Source organism: Somniosus microcephalus, chromosome 11, assembly GCF_052327205.1.
Source record: "Somniosus microcephalus isolate GS21.2 chromosome 11, FLI_Smic_1.0, whole genome shotgun sequence".
In the NCBI taxonomy this organism is placed as follows: Eukaryota; Metazoa; Chordata; class Chondrichthyes; order Squaliformes; family Somniosidae; genus Somniosus; species Somniosus microcephalus.
Window position 1 is genome coordinate 86,925,435 of NC_140997.1, and position 25,896 is coordinate 86,951,330.

The 25,896-nt window shown below is 44.1% G+C and overlaps 1 protein-coding gene and 1 pseudogene across 2 annotated transcripts in view; one reads left to right on the forward strand and one right to left on the reverse strand.

The window, feature by feature from the left end:
- The window catches only part of LOC147110697 (dynein axonemal assembly factor 8-like), a 603,273-nt gene that overhangs the window by 276,957 nt on the left and 300,420 nt on the right, over window positions 1-25,896 (reverse strand). Inside the window, exons 7-8 of one of the 2 annotated variants that reach the window (XM_086000918.1) lie at window positions 24,469-24,520; window positions 17,712-17,923 (exon numbers count right to left, since the gene is read on the reverse strand). In XM_086000918.1, coding sequence (XP_085857044.1) covers window positions 17,712-17,923; window positions 24,469-24,520 — 264 coding nt within the window. Of the gene's footprint in view, window positions 1-17,711; window positions 17,924-24,399; window positions 24,521-25,896 lie in introns of both variants that reach the window. The other variant, XM_086000916.1, reaches the window with a different exon arrangement.
- LOC147110698 (uncharacterized) lies at window positions 12,178-14,011 on the forward strand (annotated as a pseudogene).

Sequence of the window (25,896 nt, forward strand, 5' to 3'; positions counted from 1 at the left end):
GGGGGAGACTGCGTGTGCGCTTTGAACTTACGTTTTTTTTACAGGTTTTCCTGGGAGGGTAGGTCTTTAGAATTTAGAAATGTAAAAAGCAGGCATAAGGCCTGTTTTTTACAAGGTAAGTGGTCAATTAATTAAAATTAAAACATTTTTTCCACAGGTTTATTATTTTTAAATACTTTAAAGCAAGGTTAAGTTTATTTTTAGCCCCGTTAGAATATTTTTTTAAAAATTCAAAAATTTAAGTTATTGTTTAAAATAGTTATTTAATGTAATTTATAGTTTATTTAAAAAATGTGATTTAAAAAAAATGTATTTGAAGGTTTACTGCTATTTTGGGGCCGTAGTATTTATAAGTCTTGACAGCACCCGCGGGAAGCCCCCGACCCGAATTTCTGGGCCAATAAATAGTCAGCATGGATTTCAAAAGGGAAAGTCTTGCTTAACCAACCTAATTGAATTTTTTGAAGAGGTAACAGAGAGAGTAGACGAGGGTAATGCAGTAGATGTAATATATCTAGATTTTCAAAAGGCCTTCGCTTTTGAACCACATAATAGGCTAATGAATAAGGTCAGGAATGCAGAGTCAGAGGACAATTAGCAGAATGGATAGCTGGCTGGTTTCAAGACAGAAAGCAGAGAGTAGGGGTAAAGGGTAGCTATTCACAGTGGCAGAAGGTGATGTTCCACAAGGATCAGTGCTGGGACCAATGTTGTTCACAATTTATATTAATGATTTAGACTTTGTAATCAAAAACAAAATTTCTAAATTTGCGGATGACACCAAATTGGGGGGTGGGGGTGGGGTGGGGGGATAGTTAATACTGAGGAGGACTGCAACAAATTACAGGAAGACATTAATAAACTTGCAGAATGGGCATATAATTGGCAAATGAAATTCAACATAGATAAATGTGAGGTATTACATTTTGGTAGGAAGAATAGGGAGGTCACTTATTACTTGGAGGGTGCGAGTCTGGGTGGAGTAGAGGAACAAAGGGATCTCGGTGTACAAATACACAAATCACTAAATGTAGTGACACAGGTTAACAAGGCCATAAAAAAGGCAAACCAGGCACTAGGGTTTATTTCTAGAGGGATACAATTGAAAAGTAACGACGTTATGCTAAACTTGTATCGAACCTTGGTTAGGCCACACTTGGAGTGCTGCATACAATTCTGGTTGCCATATTATAGAAAGGATATAGAGGCACTGGAGAAGGTGCAGAGAAGATTTACAAAGATGATACCAGAAATGCAAGGGTATACCTATCAGGAAAGAATGAACAGGCTGAGTCTCTTTTTGCTTGAAAAAGGAAGGCTGAGGGGTGACCGAATAGAGGTCTTTAAAATTATGAAAGATTTTGATAGAGTAGATACAGAGAGAGTGTTTCCATTTGTAGGGAAGAGCAAAACTAGAGGCCATCAATATAAGATAGTCACCAAGAAATCCAACAGGGAATTCAGAAGAAACTTCTTTACCCAAAGAGCGGTGAGAATGTGGAACTTGCTACCACAGGGAGTGGCTGAGGCAAATAGTATAGATGCATTTAAGGGGAGGCTAGATAAGTATATGAGGGAGAAGGCAATAGAGGGTTATGCTGATAGAGTTAGATGAGGAAAGACAGGAGGAGGCTCAAGTGGAGCATAAATGCCGGCATGGATTGGTTGGGTCGAATGGCTGTTTAGCATAACTTCACTACTTTTCAATTCTATCCCTCTAGAAATAAACCCTAGTGCTTGGTTTTTTTTATGGCCTTGTTTACCTGTGTCACTACTTTTAGTAATTTGTGTATTTGTACTCTGAGATCCCTTTGCTCCTCTACCCCATTTAGATTCTTATTTTCCAAGTAATAAGTGACCTCCATATTTTTCTTACCAAAATGTAATATCTCACATTTATCTGTGTTTTTATCATTGCTTTTACGGGAACGATCGCATAGTGGTTATGTTACTGGACTAGTAATCCAGAGGCCTGGACTAACATGAGTTCAAATCCCACCACGGCAGCTGGGGAATTTTGAAAGAGTTTAAAGGGCTAAAATAAGGGAATTGAGGAACCGAGCATACATCCAACCATATAAGGAGTTGTTATGTACAAGTCCTATAGGGGAGTATGGTGTAATGTGGTCAAATGGTCAAACCGTCAGTTGCTAATTGAATAAAGTGCACAAAGCATTAGTTACTAATTGAGGAATGTGGTAAAGATAACGTATGGGGTCACAGGACTATGTAAATGGTCAAAATGTGCACACGGGCCGCAAGAATTTGCACCCGAAATCCACTGTATGATGTAAGCCACGACTTAGAACAAAAAAACTGTATATAAGGCAGGGGATCTTAGCGATCAGAGAGCATTCATTCCAGATGAATGTCTCCCCTGTTAACTTGTAATAAAGTTGCTTTACTGAACGAACCTCCGGACTTTCAATGATTGATTGGGAATAAGGCGGATGTCGACCCTTTATATCAGGGGGTCCGTCTCAGAGAGAAGAAGCTCTCCCGGTTACCCTTACAACTTGACGTAGTCTCCTCGTATCGAAGCCCAGGGCCGGAGATCCAACGAATCTGAGGCGAAGTCCGGATACGTGAGTAAAGCAACGTGGGTGTGCATTAGGACATTGAAAAAATGAAAATGTCTGAATAAGTTGAGGAGCTCGGATTACATAGGATTGGATATAGGGAAAATCCAATCTAGGTGGAGTTAAAACCGTGTAAGCAGGGAAAGGTCCCTGGAGGTCCGGGGGAGTCCCGGAGGTAACAGGTCCGGGGGAGTCCCGGAAGTAACAGGTCCAAGGGAGTCCCGGAGGTCCGGGGAAGTTCCGGAGGTAACAGGTCCAGGGGAGTCCCGGAGGTCCGGGGGAGTCCCAGAGGTAACAAATGAGGGGGGAACTAGCAAATCCACCCTAAAAGGATGGCGAACAAAAAGGACGCCAAAAGATCTAAACTCCCATGTGAATTTGTACTCGATAGGCATCGATGGACAAACAGGATGGCATAACGTAACTTGCTGTATGAATTTGTGCGTGATAAGTATGAGAAAGTTAAGGAAAAGACAGATAAAAAAGGTAGGCGCCAAGTGTGCTGCTGTAATGAAGACAAGGTCAGTGCATAGTGGAAGGAATGATAGTGAGGAGATTGGGATGGTTTAGAAAGAAAAACCTAAAGTTTTACCGACACGGAAGTTATTAACATCTGTGCTGAAACAAATAAAACACAAGACTGCTGAGTGAAAGGAACCTTAAAAAATGCTGGGATCTCAGTTTGTGTGAAAGTGTGTGATTAAAGTGTGAAAGTTTTCCTGACTATGGATGTTTAAGAAGTTACAGTATTCCGTTTGTCTGAAAGTCTGTCCTTAAAAAAAAATGTCTGTTGTGTGTTTTAGCTCCACCCACTCTTTTGTACAGAGAGCTAAAAGCTGTTTAACCCTTTGAAGACCTGTCTTGAAGGATGGACAAGCGTGTGTTGTTTTAAGTTTGTTAATTGTTTTACAAAAGATAAGCTTCAGTCTTGAAGTCACAGTTGTCAATGTGCCTGGAAGAAAATGAATTTGAATGTTTACAAGGAATGGGTAATTGTTTTTTTGTTAATGTGGCTATGGTTTCGTTCTTTTCCAAGTGATACTGGTCAGTTTTTAAAAAGAAAATGTTTGATCTGGATTGAATTGGAGTTATTGAAGCTAATTAACCTATTAAAACCAATGTAAAAAGTCACACAACACCAGGTTATAGTCCAACAGCTTTATTTGAAATCACAAGCTTTCGGAGCGCTGCTCCTTCTTCAGGTGAAGTGGAGAAATGCATAAAGACACAGCTTATATAGTCAGAGAATCATGTCAGATGTTTACAGGTTACCTGTAAACATCTGACATGATTCTCTGACTATATAAGCTGTGTCTTTATGCATTTCTCCACTTCACCTGAAGAAGGAGCAGCGCTCCGAAAGCTTGTGATTTCAAATAAAGCTGTTGGACTATAACCTGGTGTTGTGTGACTTTTTACATTTGTCCACCCCAGTCCAACTCCGGCATCTCCACACCATGGCTATTAAAACCAGACTTTCATTGTGGCCATGGTGAAATTCTGGTTGGTGTAAATTTGTGTAGACCGTATTGAATAAGATATTTAATGGTCTGAAACCAGACTTTAAAATATTTAGTCTTGGATATAGTGAACAGGTTCTGTTCCATACCATTGGCAGAGGAATCACAAGGGAAATTCGCCTCTACTGTCAGGGATAGACATGATACATGGACCAGGGTCCCACAGGGGTTCCACAATAGTCCAAATATATTCCACCATGTACTGAGTCAAACTTTAAGACAAGTTATACCTATCAAAGTACCAGAGTGCCCTACTCCAATATGTCAATGACATAATGATTGCATCAGAGGATGCCAAAGGACACATGGGAGCATTACTAGCCACCTTCCAGACACTTAAGAAAGCTGGCTTTAAATTGAACCCAAAAAGGCACAGGTTGGACTGTCCAAAGTAAAGTATCTAGGACACGAAATTAGCCAGGGGTATAAGGCACTCCCGCAGGAACAAAGGCAGCCATAAAAGACATGCCAAGGCCAGTGACTGTCTGGGGAGTGAGGAAAGTGTTGGGAGTATTTAATTACTGCAGGAATTTTAGATCAGACTTTGCAGGGAAAGCAGAGCCGATTCAACGGTTAGTTAAAGCGGGGAGACCCGTTGCTGATAAGATAGAATGGGAGACGGAGCAGGAGGAAGCATATAGGGCCCTTAAACAGGAATTAATAACAGCCCCTGCCCTAGGATTATCAGATCCCACCCGACCCTTCCACTTGTACTGTGACCAGGACCAAGGGAGTTATTCAGCCGTGGTAACGCAAGATCACGGAGGGAAACAGAGACCCGTTGCGTATTACTCTGCAAAAAGAAAGACTCAGTAGCGAAGGCGATGCCATGATGTGTGGCTGCAATAGATTGCGCCACATGGGCGGTGCGAGTAAGCGAACCAATAGTGATGATGGGAAAGGTAATTTTGCATACGCAACATATATTAGTGGAACTACTCAACACAGGAAAATTGCGGACTATATCGTGTGGTGTATGTAACCTGTTCCACCTTAAGAGAACTTAAGCCTGTTCCACCTTAAGAGATGTACTACTTTCTCTGGCTGCTGTATACGTAATACCGGTGGTGACCACCGGTATATAAGCACTGTGTAGTAATATTGTATTTAGTAGTAGTCCTGACCTCCAACCAGTAAAGACCTGTTGAACTTTAATCTTGTAGTCTGTGTTAGTAATTACAACTAGAACACACAGACTTAACAGTGGCGACGAGTCCAATTCTTACCCTGCGGCAGTTTATATCCACGGCGGCTTCGTCCACGGAACGGACGTCGAAGAGAGGCTTCCACCCTCATCACCCTGCTGGAAGACACGTCGCGCGGCAGACATCGAGAAACCAGAGTGCAGAAGACATCCTGAACTCGAAGCCTCCATCAGCGGCTGTCAGCTATCTTCTTTCTACCTCGGTGGTGGGTAAGCCGGGCAGCGACGCGACCAGAAAGTCGGCCGCGTTGACTGTACAGACGGGGAGGGAAGACGGAGGAATAAGGGTGGTGAGATCGATCGCGACCGGAGATAAGGGCCGGGCTGCATTCGGGCCGAAAGGCGCAGCGCGGGGACATCGATTGCGGCTGGTGATAAGGGCCGGGCCGCATTCGGGCTAAAAAGGCGCAGCGTCTGGGGCAACTGAAGGCGCGAGAGCCACGGTGAAGCGGAGACAGCGTCGGGGGACGGGTGAAGACCGCCAAGCGTGGGAAAACTGCCATTTTGTAGGCGGAGGACGAAGACAAGAGCGGGAAGCCGCCATCTTGGATAAAAATAAAAATTAATTAAATTGCAACGATGCCTAAACATGGGAACATTAATACCTTTGATAGCGACATCGAAGATTGGGCCATGTATGTAGAACGCATACAAAATTATTGTAAAGCAAATAAAATCCCAGATGAAGAGAAAGCACCAACATTATTAAACTTAATGGGTACGAAGACATACGGGCAATTGAAACACCTTTTATCACCAGATGAACCGGCGGATAAGACGTTCGAGGAGATTGTTACTGTCCTGAAAAATCATCTAAACCCCACGCCGCTGATGCTAGCGGAACGATTTAAATTTTACAGCAGAAGGCAGCTGAAGGATGAAAGCAATGCTGAATATTTAATGGAATTGCGTAAGCTAGCAAAGTACTGTCAGTTTGGAACGAGACTGACAGAGGCGCTACGAGATAAATTTGTGTGTGGTTTATTAAAAGAAGATACACAAAAGCGACTGCTCGAGGAGAATGAGCTGACGCTTGAGAAAGCGGTCACTATGGCAGCAGCACACGAAGCCGCAGCGAGAGGCACGGCAGTAATGCAGCTATGGTCACCGGAACTCAGTACAAATAAATTGGGTTTGAGTACTGTAAAATGTTATCGTTGTGGAAAGACAACGCACGATCAGAACCAGTGTTGGTTTAAAAACCAAGAATGCAGAACGTGTGGCAGGTTTGGCCACATAGCTAAAGTATGCCGGTCAGGAAAGAAGACCAGCAACAAAAAGTCACCGCAAGGAAAATACATAAAGGTACACAAGGTGACAAAGAACAGGTCGACCGAACAGAAGTCAGATTCAGACGCTAGCAGTAATAAACTGGGTAGCTTAAGAGTACACAACGTTGGTAAGGATGCAGATCTCCAGACAATTTGGGTCACCCTTCAGATAGCAGGAGTCCAAGTAAAGATGGAATTGGACACTGGATCGGCATTGACGGTCATGAATAAGAAAGATTACAAAAGGTTATTCCAACATATTCCCCTACGGGATACGGAGATTATATTGAAAACATAAACGGGGCAAAGAGTGTACCCCATCGGAAAGATAGAGGTAAAAGTGGTCCACAAGGGCGAAGAAAGCCAAGTAATGGACTTATATGTGCTACCTGAAGGAGGTCCACCACTACTGGGATGGGAGTGGATTAGGAAAATGAATATGGACTGGCACTCCTTGAAGGCACTAACGGTAGATTCATGGGAAACAGATGTCAAACCTAAACGATTGTCCAAAATATTGGATGATGCTAAAGAGGTGTTCCAGCAGGGACTGGGAACACTGAGAGGAATTACGGCAAACATCAAGATTGATGAACATGCACACCCAAAATTTTTTAAAGCCAGACCGGTACCCTATGCAACACGACCTACTGTAGAAGCGGAACTGGAAGCGCTAGAAAGTTCAGGTGTACTGTCTAAGGTAGATTGGAGTGAGTGGGCTACGCCCATTGTTCCCGTTATGAAACGTCCTTCGAGCAACAAGCCAGGAGAACCAGGGAAGGTTCGCATCTATGGAGATTTCAAAATCACCGTTAATCCGGTGCTTCACACGGTGCAGTATCCGCTTCCGCGGATTGAGGATATTTTTGCTTCGTTGTCTGGCGGGAAACACTTCACCAAGATAGACCTGGCACAGGTGTACTTGCAGATGGAGGTTAAAGAAGAGTCACGCCAATACCTCACGATCAACACGCATCGAGGTTTGTACTGGTACAATAGGCTGGTTTTTGGAGTGGCATCGGCTCCAGCAATTTGGCAGAGGGCCATGGAGCAGGTATTACAGGGAATTCCAGGCACACAATGTTACCTGGACGATATTCTGATTACAGGTGATGGTGATGAAGAACACCTCGCAAACTTGGAACTGGTGCTCAACAGACTGAAAGAGTATGGACTTAGAGTTAATCGGCAGAAATGTGAGTTCTTCCAGAAGCGGATCTCGTACTGTGGTCATGTCATTGACCGGGAGGGGCTTCATAAGTCTCCTGACAAGATAGAGGCAGTTGTAAAGGCTCCCGCTCCGGATAATGTCTCTCAGTTGAGGTCGTTTCTAGGATTAACTATTACCATAAATTTCTACCAAATCTATCCACGGTACTGCACCCGCTAAACGCTCTTTTACAGAAGGGGGTACCATGGGAATGGAGCGAAAACTGTAAGAAGGCATTTCGCAAAAGCAAAGAATTGATCACCACAGAGGAAGTGTTGGCTCACTTCAACCCGACACTGCCTATTCGGTTGGCTTGTGATGCTTCTCCATATGGTATTGGGGCAGTACTCTCACACAAGTTGCCAAATGGCACGGAAAGGCCAGTCGCGTTTGCATCCAGATCATTGACCTCCGCTGAGCGCAACTATGCGCAGATCGATAGGGAGGCTCTCAGCCTTGTATGGGGAGTGAAGAAGTTTAATCATTACCTGCAGGGCCAAAAATTCACACTTCTGACAGACCATCAGCCGTTGGTATCCATTTTTAACCCTAAGAAGGGTGTTTCAGTAATGACAGCACAGCGTCTCCAGAGATGGTCCCTTTTCCTAGGGGCACATCAATATCAAATAGAATTCAAAGGTACGAAGCAGCATGGCAATGCTGATGGGCTGTCGCGCCTGCCACTACCTGAAGAAGAAGAAACGATGAAAGTTGACCCTGTTGAGTTATTTCATTCGACCATCATCGAGTGTTTACCAGTCACCAATGCAAGTATTGAAAGAGAAACCAGGAACGACCCGACACTGTCCAGAGTCTACGAGGTGACAGTGAAAGGATGGCCAACACGTGGTGATCCTCTGTTACCGGCATTCTCGGCAAGGCGAGACCAGCTGTCCGTCTGCCATGGTACTTTGATGTACGGGACAAGAGTGATTATTCCTCCCAAGTTAAGGGAAAGAGTTCTAAAAGAACTGCATGAAGGTCATCTGGGGGGAGTTAAGATGAAAAGTCTTGCTAGGGCTTATGTATGGTGGCCGGGTATTGACCAACAGATAGAGGAGTTGACGAAAAGCTGCGCTGGGTGCCAAAAAGTGCAAAATGCACCTCCGATCGCACCACTTCACCCATGGGAATGGCCTTCAGCCCCATGGCAACGTATACATATTGACTTTGCTGGTCCATTCATGGACTCCATGTTCCTAATTGCAGTGGACGCACATTCCAAATGGCCAGAAGTGATCAAGATGAATACCACTACTTCAGAAAAGACAATTGCGGTGTTAAGAACAATATTCGCAAGGAACGGATTGCCAGAACAGATCTGTTCGGACAACGGACCAGAGTTCGTGTCGGAAGAATTCCAAAAATTCTTAAAGAAGAATGGGGTGAAACATTATACCTCTGCCCCATATCACCCGGCGACAAACGGGTTGGCCGAGAGATTTGTCCAAACATTCAAAAAGGCAATAAAGGCCATGAACGATGATCAGATTCCGCTACAGCACAAGGTGGACAATTTCCTAATGGCATATCGAAACGCCGCTCATGCAGTGACTAACCAAAGTCCTGCCATGATGTTTTATAACAGGAGGTTGCGGTCCAGGTTGGACTTGTTAAAACCAAATGTGCGGAGGGAAGTGGAAAACAAACAGTTCCGGCATATTAATAACAATACCACTCGAAGTTTCGACGTAGGACAACCAGTGTTGGCAAGGGGCTATGGAAACGAAAAATGGCAGTCCGGAACAATTCGGGCCAGACAAGGACCTCTGATGTACACAGTAGATATTGGTAACAATGTGATAAGGCGTCATGCGGATCAACTGGTAGAATCGAGAGCAAGGGTCGAACCCATGGTTGCGACAGAGACAACTGTGGAAGACGTTAATGAACCTGAAGCATCTACCTCGGCAGGGAATGTACCTGATGATGATAACACCCAATGCATGGGAGACCAACTCGAGGAGTCACCTCAGCAACAGGAATCAGAGACCACTGAAAGGCGTTATCCAAACCGAATCAGAAGGCCTCCTGAGAGACTGAACCTTTGAACTGTTTATACCTGAAGTTATATATGTTATTATGTTATGTTAAATGGGGAAATGACTGTTAAGCTAAAAAGGGAGGATTGTGGTGTATGTAACCTGTTCCACCTTAAGAGAACTTAAGCCTGTTCCACCTTAAGAGATGTACTACTTTCTCTGGCTGCTGTATACGTAATACCGGTGGTGACCACTGGTATATAAGCACTGTGTAGTAATATTGTATTTAGTAGTAGTCCTGACCTCCAACCAGTAAAGACCTGTTGAACTTTAATCTTGTAGTCTGTGTTAGTAATTACAACTAGAACACACAGACTTAACATATCGGATAGCAGGAAGGCTAAATGGGAAGCTATATTACTCCCCCGGGATGGAACTGTGATAATACAAAAACATCCCGGGGTTAATCCAGCCACGGGCATATTAACGGAAGGAGAAGAGCACAGTTGTCAGATGAAAATGGAGGAAGAAATAGGTAGTGGAGTAAAGGAAGACCCACTTGAAAATCCCCATATGATAATCTATGTAGATGGATCCCGAAAGTATATCAACGGAGAACCCAGAACAGGGTGGGCAGTAGTAAATCAATAAGGAAAGATCCTGTTAAAAGGAGCCCTTTATAGGGATAAGTCAGCACAGGTAGTGGAGCTAGTGGCTTTAATAAAAGCATTGGAAATAGCAAAAAACAAACGGATAAATGTTTATACCGACAGCCGTTATGCCTTCAGCGTGGTGCATGATTATATGATACTATGGGCCAGAAGAGGGTACATGACCTCTACGGGAGAGGTAGTAAAACATGGAAAACTAATAGAAAGGTTAGTTAAGGCTGCACAGGCACCTTTAGAGGCAGCAGTAATTAAAATAAAAGCCCACACGAAGATAGAGGATATGGACGCACAGGAACCCCAGGACCAGGCCCCTATAGGGAATAGGTATGCAGATCTAACCGCAAAACTAGCTGCGGAAGAAATGCAACCAGAGGACGCGTTCAAAAACTAAATAAATATGGTCATGACAGTCAGTGGGAGAACCAGGACCAGTGCAAGATAGATTAAGGCGATACTTAGTACAACTAAATCAGGAGGTACAAGCACTAAATAAAGAAGTAAGGAACCAACAACAGATTAACAATCTAGAAAGGCAGAATGCTGGATTTAAACCAGACGAGTTGCCCAGAATAGGTCAACAAGTAATGACGCATGTTATCGGAAGAAAGGGAATGGAACCCCGTTGGATGGGGCCATATACTGTATTAATGACAAGTGATATGTGTGTTTGTCTGCAGGAACTGATGGGTATGCGATGGAAGCACTGGACCCAGGTGAAACCATTTAACACTAAAGATCCCCATTCTACCCTCTCCTCTAGGGGAAAGAGCTTGGAAGACGACCAGACCTCTGTTTAAATTACAGATAAACATGGATCCAGTGAGATGGATTATTATAACTACTCTGATGACAACACTTATAAGTCCAAATAACAGGCTGGAAGAAATGGAATGCAAGTTAAGATCCCCTAGTGGAGACTCTACGAGGAACTTCATTATATCACACAGTTACGAGTGTGAAAAACAAGGAAAAGGATGCTACAGGTGTAACGGTACCTAGGTGAACTTGGATCAACAACCATGCGGACCCTGTAGAATGACAGATACCAGCAATATGGTAAGATGTAATAGACACTGGCAGGTGTTGGGTCAAGTAGGGGGAGGATATGTCCTGAGCTGCATGGAAGATATCATAAGATGGACTATTGTACACGGCGTTACAACACCGCAACCAACAACAACAAGGATCACACCACAAGGAGTAGCTCTAGAACCAACAACACCCCCAATCACAATGATACCTGAAGAACGAAGGTGTCCAAAATTGACGCCTGGACCCAAAAATGGACTGGTGTTATTTACCAAGGGAGAACAATTGTATGATAATGTGAGACACGAAATTGTACCGGTACTAATGAACTTAACCATGCTACAATGGCCAGGATATTGTGAAAGATTTACTAAAACTAGAGAGTTGTATGCATATATGATAAGGAATGTAATTAACCAAGCTGCTGATGCAACAGGGGCTACTAATTTCAGGGGACATGCTGCATTCCACCAAAGAATTAAGAGGGGCTTAGGAAACTATGTACTCACGGGAAGAAATACGGGGACGTCATTCATTAATGCCCTAGATATACAAGGAGTCCAGAGTAGTGTGGAACAATTACAAAGGGTAATACAACGGATTTTAGAGAAAGAAACTGGTCTGACTCAACAAGGATTGGAGTTGGGAGGACATACGATAAGGAAATTACTCAAGGGAATCAAGGTTATAGAGGACCATGCTAGCGTTATCAACAAATTAAACCATAGAGATGAGAAGCAAGCAAAAGATGATGTAGGGAGAGGCTTGTGTCATGCCTATGGCCAATGGACCACCGGACAGTTAAAATACAATCTGGCACAGATACAATGAGGCGAGGTACCAGACTGGATTAACAGCACACAGCTCTATGGCCTGAGCCAGAATCCAGGCCGTCTAAGTGCTTGTACCCTCAAAGGGATGACCAGAGTATATCCAGTGATACAAAAATGCAAAGCAGGAGTGACAGCAATGATAGGCATGGTACTAGAGATGAGACTAGACACGGCTCCATACCCACAGTACCAGGTAACAAACATAGGCATAGTGAGGGGTGAGACATACCTCCAATACTATCCAATTGATACCTATGCCATCGGGAAGAATGGTACTATGAGAGGAGTTTCTCTAAATGGATGCCATGGGAAAGGTACGTTTACGATATGCCCACATCCGGTAGGAGAAGGCCCTAAGGATGAGTGCGGCGATAATAAGACGGAGGGGTGCATGTTGGAATTATCACATACCAATCACCATCACACCCACTCGGGATATAGAGGCAAAGGGGAGTATTGTGTAGCCACCACAAAAACTGAGTACCAATATAGTGACCTTGTATGTGTAATCACGATGCCTAACTTCTGCTTTACACCAAAGATCCCTGTGACAATTGGACACACCAGATTGGTGTATGTACACTCAAGGGAGGTGAAACTAAATGTGCCAGATAGTTTAAGGGACGAATTGGTCAATTATGAAGATCCGGTGGGGGCTCCGATACCCCACCTGCAAGAGGATCTGCAAGAAATAAAAGAGGGCTTAAGTAAAATGGTGAAACAATACGTAATGTTGCAAGGGAACCTTGGGGAGCTAGAAAGGACATAGAAGTAGAACTACAGGAGGTCCCATGGTATGAGAAGCTGTGGGATTGGGGGATGAATGTCAACATCCACCCATGGATCTGCATCACTTCTCACATACTAGTTATAGTACAATTGGTTTTGGCGATAGGAATGGGAATAGCAGCATGCGCCGCCTGTAATAAAAATTTGAAAACAAAAAAGAAAGAAGGAAATGGAAGAAATGTACATGACCTTGATAAAGTAGTAATGTATGCTGTTCGGTGGTAATTGTTACAGAAACCTCCTGGGCAGATTCCCATCGAGCAGACGGACTATCACTGCAAACGAGTGAAGGCTTGGGAGAAAGACCTGTTTAACGGATGTACAGTACTAATAACATTAATGCTTATAACCTATGTAATTGGATGGATAATATGTCGATGGAAAGGATGTAGGGGGGCATAGAAATCAGGATGATAATATGATTATGTAAACAAGATGACCCAATAGGTTGGATTTGATCACCACCCCGGCAGGACACCATAATAGGAGAAATAATCGGGTTGGTCAATGATTAAAAGGGATTAATCAGGACCAAAAGGGGGGACTGAAAGAGTTAATAGGGCTAAAATAAGGGAATTGAGGAACCGAGCATACATCCAACCATATAAGGAGTTGTTATGTACAAGTCCCATAGGGAAGTATGGTGTAATGTGGTCAAACCGTCAGTTGCTAATTGAATAAAGTGCACAAACCGTTAGTTACTAATTGAGGAATGTGGTAAAGATAACGTATGGGGTCACAGGACTATGTAAACGGTCAAAATGTGCACACGGGTCGCAAGAATTTGCACCCGAAATCAACTGTATGATGTAAGCTACGACTTAGAACAAAAAAACTGTATATAAGGCAGGGGATCTTAGCGATCGGAGAGCATTCATTCCAGATGAATGTCTCCCCTGTTAACTTGTAATAAAGATGCTTTACTGAACGAACTTCCGGATTCCGAGTGATTGATTGGGAATAAGGCGGACGTCGACCCTTTATATCAGAGGGTCCGGTCTCGGGGAGAAGAAGCTCTCCCGGTTACCCTTACAAATTTAAATTCTGTTAAGTAAATAAATCGGGAATAAAAAGCTAGTATCAGTAATGGTGACCATGAAACTATCGGGTTATCGTAAAAACCCATCTGGTTCACTAATGTCCTTTAGGGAAGGAAATCTGCCATCCTTACCTGTTCTGGCCCACAGTAATGTGGTTGACTTTTAACTTGCCACTCAGTTGTAACAAACCGTTACAAGGAACAATAATAAGAATAAAACTGGACGAACCACCCGGCATCGACCTCGGCACCGGCTATGGACACGACAACGGCACACCTAGCCCAGTCGAACCTGCAAAGTCCTCCTCACCAACATCTGGGGACTTGTGCCAGAATTGGGAGAGCTGACCCACAGACTAGTCAAGCAACAGCCTGACATAGTCATATTCACAGAATCATACCTTTCAGCCAATGTCCCAATCTCCTCCATCACCATCCCTGGGTATATCCTGTCCCACCGGCAGGATAGACCCACCAGGGGTGGCGGCACAGTGATATACAGTTGGGAAGGAGTGGCCCTGGGAGTCCTCAACATTGATTCCGGACCCCATGAAGTCTCATGGCTTCAATTCAAGAATGGGCAAGGAAACCTCCTGCTGATTACCACCTACCGCCCTCCCTCAGCTGATGAATCAGTACTCCTTCATTTTGAACACCACTTGGAAGAAACACTGAGAGTAGCAAGGACACAGAATGTACTCTGGGTGGGGGACTTCAATGTCCATCACCAAGAGTGGCTCGGTAGCACCACTACTGACCAAGCTGGCCGAGTCCTGAAGGACATAACGGCCAGTCTGGGCCTGTGACAGGTGGTGAGAGAACCAACACTACTTGACCTTGTCCTCACCAATCTACCTGTCGCAGATGCATCTGTCCATGACAGCATTGCTTGAAGTGAACACCGCACAGACATTGTGGAGACGAAGTCCCGTCTTCACACTGATGACGCCCTCCATCGTGTTGTGTGGCACTACCACCGTGCTAAATGGGATACATTCAGAACAGGTCTAGCAGCTCAAAACTGGGCATCCATGAAGCACTGTGGGGCAGCAGCAGAATTGTATTCCACCGCAATCTGTAACTTCATGGCCCAACATATCCCTCAGTCTACCATTACCATCAAGCCACGGGGTCAACCCTGGTTCAATAAGGAGTGTAGAAGAGCATGCCAGGAGCAGCATCAGGCATACCTAAAAATGAGGTGCCAACCTGGAGAAGCTGCAACACAGGTCTACATGCATGCTAAAAAGCAGAAGCAGCATGCTAAGTGATCCCATAATCAACAGATCAGATCATCCTGACTTGGAAGTATATCGCCGTTCCTTCATCGTCGCTGGGTCAAAATCCTGGAACTCCCTCCCTAACAGCACTGTGGGAGTACCTTCACCACATGGATTGCAGCGGTTCAAGAAGGCGGCTCACCACCACCTTCTCAAGGGCAACTAGGGATGGGCAATAAATGCTGGCCTTGCCAGTGATGCCCACATCCCATGAACCAATAAAAAGGAATTGTTGCAGTCCTCCTCAGTATTAACTATGCCCCCCAAGTTAGTGTCATCCGCAAATTTAGAAATTGTGTTTTTGATTCCAAAGTCTAAATCATTAATATAAATTGTAAACAACAATGGTCCCAGCACTGATCCTTGTGGAACACCACTACGCACCTTCTACCACCGTGAATAGCCACCCTTTACCCCTGCACTCTGCTTTCTGTCTTGAAGTCAGCTAGCTATCCATTCTGCAACTTGTCCCCTGACTCAGCATTCTCTGACCTTATTCATTAGTCTATTATGTGTTACCTTATCGAAGGCCTTTTGAAAATCTAGATAAATTACATCTACTGCATTACCCTTGTCTATTCTCTCTGTTACCTCTTCAAAAAAATCAATGATGTTGGTCAAGCAAGACCTTCCCTTTTGAAATCCATGCTGACTATTCATTATTATATTTTTGGTTTCTAGGTGTTCTATTTTCTCTTTTAGTAGGGATTCCATTATTTTTCCTACCCACCAGTGTTAAGCTGACTGGTTTATAGTTCCCTGGACATGTTCTATCTCCCTTCTTAAATATAGGTATTATGTTAGCTATCTCCCTGGTAAATACTGAGGCAAAGTAACTATTTAATATTTCTGCCATCTCTCTATCACTGCCTATGGTATTATCCCGTCCATCCCTTAGTGGCCCTATTCCCATCCTGACCTATTTTCTAGTGATGTGCCTGTAAAATATTTTACTATTTTGTTTTATGTTCCTTGATAATTTAATTCATAGTTCCTCTTTGCCTTCCTAATTTTTTTTTACTTCTCTCCTAATCTCTTTGTATTTTCCCTTATCATGCTCTCTCCTGCTGTCCATGTACTTAATGTATGCCTCTTTCCTTACCCTCAATTTTTCCCTCATGGCTTTATTCATCCATGGTTTCTCATTAGTGTTTAGCTTGTTCTTGTTTTTTAGCAAAATATATTTTTCCTGGACTCTGTTGAACACCGTTTTAAATGTTTCCCATTGCTGTACTACGTCATTGTTTGCCAATATTATTGTCCATTTTATGTTCCCAAGTTCTATTCTCAGCCCCTCAAAATCAGTTTTTCTCCTAGTTTTATCATACTTATGTCCTTCTCAATTATTATTTTAAAGCGTATTATATTATGGTCACTATTGCCTAGATGTTCACCTACTTTTACTTCTCTTATCTTCTCTGGTTCATTCCCCATTACTAGATCCAATAGCGAATCCTCCCTTGTTGGGATTTTTATACATGGGTTAGAAAGGAGTCCTATACACATTGTAGGAACTCCATTCCATTATTCCCTTTACCTACCTCTTCTGTCCAATTATCAGGGTAGTTGAAATCCCCCATGATTATTATTCTATGGTTTTTACTCATTTCCCTAATTTGTCTGCATATTTCGTCCTTTCCTCCCTTCCACTATTAGATGGCCTGTAGGCTACCCCGCTATTCGTGTGATTGATCCTTTATTATCTTTTATTTCTATCCACATGATTCTATTTCTGTGCTATTGCTGATAGCTGCAACACTTTTTTCTAATGCCATTATGTTAGTCCTAATAAGTACAGCTACTCCACCTCCCCTTTTTCTCTCTCCATCTTTTCTAAATATATTATACCCTGCAATGTTTAATTCCCAGTTCTGATTTTTTCTGTAGCCATGTCTCAGTAATCCCCATTATGTCTGGTCCCTCGCAACGCGATTGCCTCCAGCTCCCCTGTTTTATTACGGACACTGTGTGCATTGCTGTACAGACAGTTTAACTCATTTGTAATAGCAGTTCCTTTCACTTTATTTTTAACCATCTTTTTACACTCCTGTTCTATAACTTCATTTATTCCCTGGCCATCAATATCCTCCCTTACTTTACTCTTTCCTATGCTCTCTTTTCCTGTTTTGTTTATATTTAGGCTGGTTTCATTTCTTGTAGATTCCTCCCCCCATCTTACTAGTTTAAAGCCTTTGCCACTTCCCACAATTTTCCAAACACAGATTTTAATGGGCACAAATTCTGAATATAAAATGTGTCCAGGGTGCATGTGAATGTCCGAGAGTATCGGTGAGAGGGGCGTACTATAGTCACGGTGTTGTCCACAGTGATGAGCTCTGCCACGTGCTGAGCCTGTGACTGGTCCAGGACACTCATCCTTGCCCCCATCAGCCGAAAATCACAGCTCCCCAGCTGGTCTAGTACTTCAATGTACGGTGGGTGGTGGCACCTCCTGATGAGGGGAGAGGGCAGAAGCAGGCACATGGTCTGGCACAGTGCCCTGGGCAGCAGCAAGTCTGTGGGACAAAGAGAAAGGGGCAGGGGATTAAATCTGGCACAATGGCAGGAAAAGTGAGATTCATTTCAAATGTAATGTTCTAACTTCAGACAGTGCGAGACTTGGGAATTGCAGACTTGCAGCTTAATATAAACAGCCCTCAGGCAAGATCCTCATCACTCAGATACACACACAATCCCCAGGAGAGGGCCCTTCACTATAGTTCCCACTCACTAGCAACATTACTGAGGAGGAGGTCATAGTACAGAAGAACATAAGAAATAGGAGCAGGAATAGGCCAGTTGGCCCTTCAAGCCTGCTCCGCCATTCAATAAAATCATGGCTGATCGCTACCTCAACTCCACCTTCCTGCCCAATCCCCATATCCCTTGGCTCCCTTAGTATCCAAAAATCTATCTATCTCTGTCTTGAAGACTGAGCATCCACAGTCCGCTGGGGTACAGAATTCCAAAGATTCACAACTCTCTGAGTGAAGAATTACTGACTGGTATTGTTACTTCGGTGGTTAGGGTGTAGCACTGACTGGTATTGTTACTGTGAGGGAGGGGCTGTAGCAATGACTGGCAATGTAAACTGGGCAAATCTGTTAATGAGTAAAATGACAGAAGATTTTAATGGAGTACAAGTTCAGAATATAAGAGAATTTAAGGTACCCCTGAGGGGCAAGAGCTCTACTTGCCAAAAAAACAGCCATGGCTGACTAAAGAGATAAGGGACAGCATCAAACTAAAAGAAAAAGCAGACAAAATTTTTTAAAATAGCACAGATCCTGGTAAATGGGAAAGATACAAAGAACAGGGTCACAAAACAGATAGTAAGAGCTAGAAAAAGGGAGTATGAAAAGAAACTTGCAAGGGATATAAAAATCAATACAAGGAATTTTTACAATTATATTAGGAAAAAGAGGGTAGTCAGTAGCAATGTTGGCCCCTTAAAAACTGAAAGCAGAGATATTGGCAATGATAATAAGGAAATGGCAGACATGTTGAATAATTACTTTGCGTCAGTATTTACAGTAGAGGAAGAGGATAGCATGCCGGAAATCCCAAGGAAACTAATATTGAATCGGGGACAGTGACTCAATAAAATGAACGTAGGTAAAGTAACAGTAATGAAGAAAATAATGGCACTAGAGAGTGACAAATCCCCAGGACCAGATGGTTTCCATCCCAGGATTTTAAAGGAAGTAGGTGAGCACATTGCAGATGCCCTAACTATAATCTTCCAAAGTTCTCTCGATTCAGGAATTGTTCCTTTAGATTGGAAAATTGCGCATGTCACTCTGCTATTTAAGAATGGCGAGAGAGGGAAACCAGAGAATTATAGTCCAGTAAGTCTAACATCTGTTGTTGGGAAATTGCTAGAGTCTATAATTAAGGATAGGGTGACTGAACACCTCGAAAATTTTCAGTTGATCAGAGAGAGCCAGCACGGATTTGTGAAAGATAGATCATGCCTGACAAACCTGATTGAAGTTTTTGAAGAGGTGACTAAAGTAATGGACAGGGAGTGTCTATGGATGTTATTTATATGGACTTCCAGAAGGCATTTGGTAAAGTCCCACATAAAAGATTATTAACTAAGGTAGAAGCCCATGGAATTGAGGGCAAATTATTGACCTGGTTAGGAAATTGGCTGAGTGGCAAGAGACAGGCAGTAGGGATAATGGGTAGGTACTCAAATTGGCAGGATGGGATGAGTGGTGTCCCACAGGGATCTGTGTTGGTGCCTCAACTATTCACAGTATTTATTAATGGCTTAGATGATGGCATAGAAAGTCATATATCCAAATTTCCCGATGACACAAAGATAGGTGGCATTGTAGATGAAAGCATAAAATTACAAAGGATAGATTAAGTCAATGGGCAAAACTGTGGCAAATGAATTTCAATGTAGGCAACTTCTACCGCTGCACTATAGAGAGCATCCTGACAAACTCTATCACGGTATGGTACGGCAGCTGTAGCTCCCATGACCGGAAAGCCCTGCAGCGGGTAGTCAAAACTGCCCAACGCATTACCGGCACCCGGCTACCGACCATAGAACATATATATCAGAAACGCTGCCTACGGAGGGCACGGTCCATCATCAAAGACCCTACCCACCCCAGCCACAGTCTGTTCGCCCTCCTACCATCTGGAAGACGCTACAGATGCATTCGCACCCATACGACCAGATTTAGGAACAGCTTCTTTCCCAGGGCTGTCATCCTACTGAACTCCACAAATAAACACTAAAGCCTGCACATCTGCCGATGCACTTTATTATGGTCATATTTATGCTAATGGGCCAGAAATTCCAGGCCAGAAGCATGAGTACGGTCGGCTTACTCACGCTTCTGGCCGTTGGAAATGCCAGCGTTCAGCATGAACAGCGCATGCGGGGAACGCCGGCATTTCCAGACCTCGAGCGCGTGCGACTGCACAGGCAGCGCTTGCGCAGTGAACTTCGTGGATTTCATTCATGAAATCTGTGAGGTTAAGTCCTTAGAAGTTACACTGAAAAAAAGCAAGTGTAAAGTGGTTCATTGGCTGCGGAGGAAGATATATTTCATCGTGGAGCTTTTGAAATGCAATATTTTTGTTTGGGAAAGGGAGGGAAGTTATTTTAAGAAATTTTAAGTAAGTTTTAAAGTTAAAAAATTTTTTTTAAAGGGTTTTCAGAACGGTAGGTAGAAGGAGCAATTGTGGCTGTGTGAATGGAATGTGAGAATGAGTTATGTATGTATGTCCACATATATTCCTTTACGTATATGTATGTATGTTTTATATTCCTTTACTATGAATGTATGTTTTTAATTATGATTTTCCAATAAGTTACTTTCTCTGAAAGTCATAATTAAATAATACATTCATACACATAAGTAAAGGAATATATACATAACACGCAAAGGAATATATACAGACATACATACTTTCAGAAGCTCCACGATAAGAAATATCTTCCTCCGCAGCCTCTGTAGCAACTGTACCCATGCTTTTTTCATGTGTAAGTTGTAATGACTGGACCTCACTGAAAGCATTAATGAAAGCGGCGAATTATACTGCGCACGCGCTGCATGTGCAGTCGCACGCGTTCTGCCTCTGAACCCCTTCGTTCAGAGGACAGGAAATGCCGGTTTTCCCCACATGCACTGTGCATGCTGAAAACCGGCATTTCATCCGGCCAGATGCGTAAGTACCCCGACCGTACTAGTGCATTTGGAAGGGAATTATTGGGCCAACATTTTACATGTCAATAAAATAAAAAATTTAACACTTGCACGACTTGCCCCCTCGCATCTGCGACTGAGGGTCCAAGGAGGTGCATTGCGCAAGAGGTCATCATCGGACGTATCCTCACACTGTTCCCTTTGGGGAACTGTATGAAGTGGTGGAAGGATTTATGGCCGTGATTAACGCTCATTCCGTGACCGTAACCATCTTTGAACCAGCCATTAGGGTGTTTAGTCCTATGGCGGGAGGGTTTTACGGGCTCCCACAACCCATCTGAGGGGGGGGGGGCCACCAACACCCACGGACGCAAGTATCCCGCTGGATGTCCACCCAGAATTTAAAGTTGGAGCTCCGACTCCACTTGCCGGGACTGTCTGGAGTGGGGTTCAAAACCCTACTCCTTCTGGCCCAGTGGCGGGGATGCTTACTGCTACGCAAAAGGCCCACTCCGCACAAAAGGTGACACCCATACGTTTCCTGCGCCTTTTCCCTCCCCGTGACTGGAGCCCTATGCTGCCATTTCACGTTGCTAATCGGATTGGGCGTTTGTCATAGCGGTAGGATCCCCGCCGCTGGGCCAGATCAGGGTAGGGTTTCGAACCCCGCTCCAGACAGTCCCGGCAAGTGGAGTCGGAGCTCCGGCTCTAAATTCTGGGTTGACATCCAGTGGGATATTTGCGTCCGTGGGTGTGGGTGGCCCCCCCTCCTTGTATAGCTTGTGGGAGCCCGTAAAACCCTCCCGCCATAGGACTAACCGCCCTAATGGCTGGTTCAAAGATGGTTACGGTCACGGAATGAGCGTTAATCACGGCCATAAATCCTTCCACCACTTCATACAGTTCCCCAAAGGGAACAGTGTGAAGACACGTATGACGACGACATTGCTAAATAAATAAATGGAATTAAAAAAATTCTTTTAGGGCTTTTAAAAGTCTTTAAATTGCTTTAATTCTCTTTAAAACTACTTCAGATTACTCAAAATAATGTAAACATTTTAAAAAGTTTATAAAAGTTACCAAAATCTTCAAAAAACTTCCAAAAACCTATTTAAACTGCTGCTTTGCATGTAAAAAAGCAAAGCAGCTTGACAGAAACATTGGGGGCGTGTCCAGTGAAACTGAGACCTCAAGGGGCGTGTCTCACTTACACTGCACGCTCCTGGGTCCGCGCTGGCTGCACTCCTGGGCGGCGTGACGTCATACGCTGCCCGGGAATGTGCTTTCTATTTCTCCAGGTTCAGGCGTCCCAGAAGCTGATCGGCAGGAGCGGCGGGGTAAGTGCAAATACGGGGCTTGCACGCGCTGCAAGCCCCGTTCTGGAATTTCTGGCCCAATATGTATGTACAAATGTATGTTGAAATGTTTAAGTGTCCAAATCCAAATTGTACACTCTCGGGAGCCGCAAGCCTACATTTCGTTGTACTGCACTTGTGCACTAACAATGACAATAAAAGTTGATTTGATTTGATTTGATTTGATTTGATGTGAGGTCATCCACTTTGGACCTAAAAAGGATAGAACAGGGTACTTTCTAAATGGTGAAAAGCTAAAAACAGTTGATGTCCAAAGAGACTTGGGGGTCCAGGTACATAGATCATTAAAATGTCATGAACAGCTACAGAAAATAATCAAAAAGGCTAATGGAATGCTGGCCTTTATATCTAGAGAACTAGAATACAAGGGGGTAGAAGTTATGCTGCAGCTATACAAAACCCTGGTTAGACCACACCTGGAGTACTGTGAGCAGTTCTGGGCACCACTCCTTAGGAAGGATATATTAGCCTTGGAGGGAGTGCAGCGTAGGTTTACCAGAATGATACCCGGACTTCAAGGGTTAAGTTACGAGGAGAGATTACACAAATTAGATTGTATTCCCTAGAATTTAGAAAGTTAAGGGGTGATCTGATCGAAGTTTTCAAGGTGTTAAGGGGGACAGATAGAGTAGATAGAGAGAAACTATTTCCGCTGGTTGGGGAGTCTAGGACTAGGAGGCATCGTCTAAAAATTAGAGCCAGACCTTTCAGGAGTGAAATTAGGAAACACTTCTACACAAAAAGAGTGGTAAAAATTTGGAGCTCTCTTCTGCAAACGGCAATTGATGCTAGATCACTTGTTAATTTTAAATCAGAGATTGATAGATTTTTGTTAACCAAAGGTATTAAGGGATATGGACCAAAGGCAGGTATATGGAGTTAAGTTGCAGATCAACTACGATCACATTGAATAGCGGAACAGGCTCAAGGGGCTGAATGGCCTACTCCTGTTCATATGTTACAGAGGGAGGGTCTGTAGTACTGGCTGGTATTGTTACTGAGGGAGGGGCTGTAGCCCTGATTGGTATTGTTACTGAGGGAGGGGCTGTCATACTGGCTGGTATTGTTACTGAGGGAGGGGCTGTAGTACTGGCTGGTATTGTTACTGAGGGAGGGGCTGTAGTACTGGCTGGTATTGTTACTGAGGAAGGGGCTGTAGTACTGGTTGGTACTGTTAGTGAGGGAGGGGCTGTATTACTGGCTGGTATTGTTACTGAGGGAGGGGCTGTAGTACTGGCTGGTATTGTTACTGAGGGAGGGGCTGTAGTACTGGCTGGTATTGTTACTGTGGGAGGGGCTGTAGTACTGGCTGGTATTGTTACTGAGGGAGGGGCTGTAGTACTGGCTGGTATTGTTACTGAGGCAGGGGCTGTAGTACTGGCTGGTATTGTTGCTGAGGGAGGGGCTGTAGTACTGGTTGGTATTGTTACTGAGGGAGGGGCTGTAGTACTGGCTGGTATTGCTACTGAGGGAGGGGCTGTAGTGCTGGTATTGTTACTGAGGGAGGAGCTGTAGTACTGGTTGGTATTGTTACTGAGGGAGGGGCTGTAGTACTGGTTGGTATTGTTACTGAGGGAGGGGCTGTAGTACTGGCTGGTATTGCTACTGAGGAAGGAGCTGTAGTACTGGCTGGTATTGTTACTGAGGGAGGGGCTGTAGTACTGGCTGGTATTGTTACTGAGGGAGGGGCTCTAGTACTGGCTGGATTTTTACTGAAGGAGGGGCTGTAGTACTGGTTAGTATTGTTACAGAGGCAAGGGGCTTTAGTACTGATTTCTGAACCTTTCCTGGGTTAGTTGGCAGCATCAGTAAGCATTCTGTGGACACCAGTCAATGGTCAAACATTTTAAGGATGATGCAACAGTTCATAGGGCCCTTGTCTTGGGGCTGGGGCTGACTGTTTGGAGCTCCTCTTTATTCAGGCTCAGGACATATTGTAAGAATTACCTTGCTGCTGGTCCCATGTGGGAGTTTTTGAATCCACGTATGTGAGAGCTAAAGACGTGACCAGCTTACGTTTTTGTGGGAACTCAGGGCTGATGAGCCAGTCCTTTCTGTTACAGGCAATCTGCAAACAAAAATTGGAAATGGAAGGAATGCATTAAAATGACAACTGAGGGGAAGTTAAAGGAGCAATGGTCTTACCGGGGGTCCCGGGATCACTTGGTTCTTTCTCAGTGCTCTTACCCGGTAGTCCCAGGATGCCCTGGTACTTTCCCAGTGCTCTTACCCGGGGGTCCCAGGATGTCGGATATTTTCCCAGTGTTCTTACCCGGGGGTCCCAGGATGTCGGATACTGTCCCAGTGGACTTACCCGGTGTTAAATCTGTGAGTTGTTCAAGTAATTAATACTCAGACTTAATCAGTAACAATAAAACAGGTCTTTACTGGTTGGAGGTAGGGACTATACGTAGGTCTTTACTTCATGCCCACAGGCGGGAACTGAGGGGAGATCAGTACCCACAGTACTATTTATACCCCTATGGCCAGGAGTGGTACTGCGTATCACTACGCCCTACAAGTAGTGCAGTCCTGTCCATAGGTTCAAAGTAGCACACATATTACATACACAACATTCCTCCCTTCCTAGCTTTACAGTCATCTCCCCATTTAACATAACGTAATAACATATATACATATATAACTTCAGGTTTACATAACAGAATAACATAGATACATAGATAACTTCATGTCAAAACAGATCACAGATTCAGTCTCTGCGGAAAACAGTTCACAGATTCAATCTCTGTAGTGTAGTCGGTTCACGTTGCTGGAGTGACTCATTCAATAGTCCTTCCATGGATTTAACAGTTTGAACTTCCGAACTGAATTGGCTCCGTTCGGAGGGACCACGTGTGTGATCTGGTAGAGGTAATAATGGTTCAGATGGGTCATCTTCTGTTTCGACTTTTCCTTTTCTGCTTCTTGGAGACTCTCTGGGCTCCACTGTCAGCTGCCAGCTGCATGCGCAGTTCCTCCTTCTCTTCCTCCTTTTTCCGTAGTAGAGCCACCTTCTCCCGATGTTCCGTAGACTTTCGGTGCTCCTCCATGATTTCTGTATGGTGGGAGTCGAAGTTACAAGTTGGGCAGGACAGGACATAGTAATATTCGGTGTCGTCCTGATCTAGGCCAGCGAGAGGGTCTTCTATTTCCTCCATACCCAGCTGGGCGTTAGCCAGCTTTTGTTCCAAGTCCAGACATCTTTCCTGAAGAGACTTCTTCATGCGTACCTCTTCATCCAGCTTTTTCTGGGCTTTCAGCAAGTCGTTTACTAATGACCTCATTTGAGATTTTACTACTTCAACTTCTTTTGGAGATTGATTGATCGGACTATTCAATCCCTCTACCGGAGCAGCTGTTTCAGCGGTCTGTTGTTCTACGTTGACGTGAGTCAGCGTACTTTTGGCATCCAAGGGCTGCTCTGTTGCAGTCATCTCAGTCTGT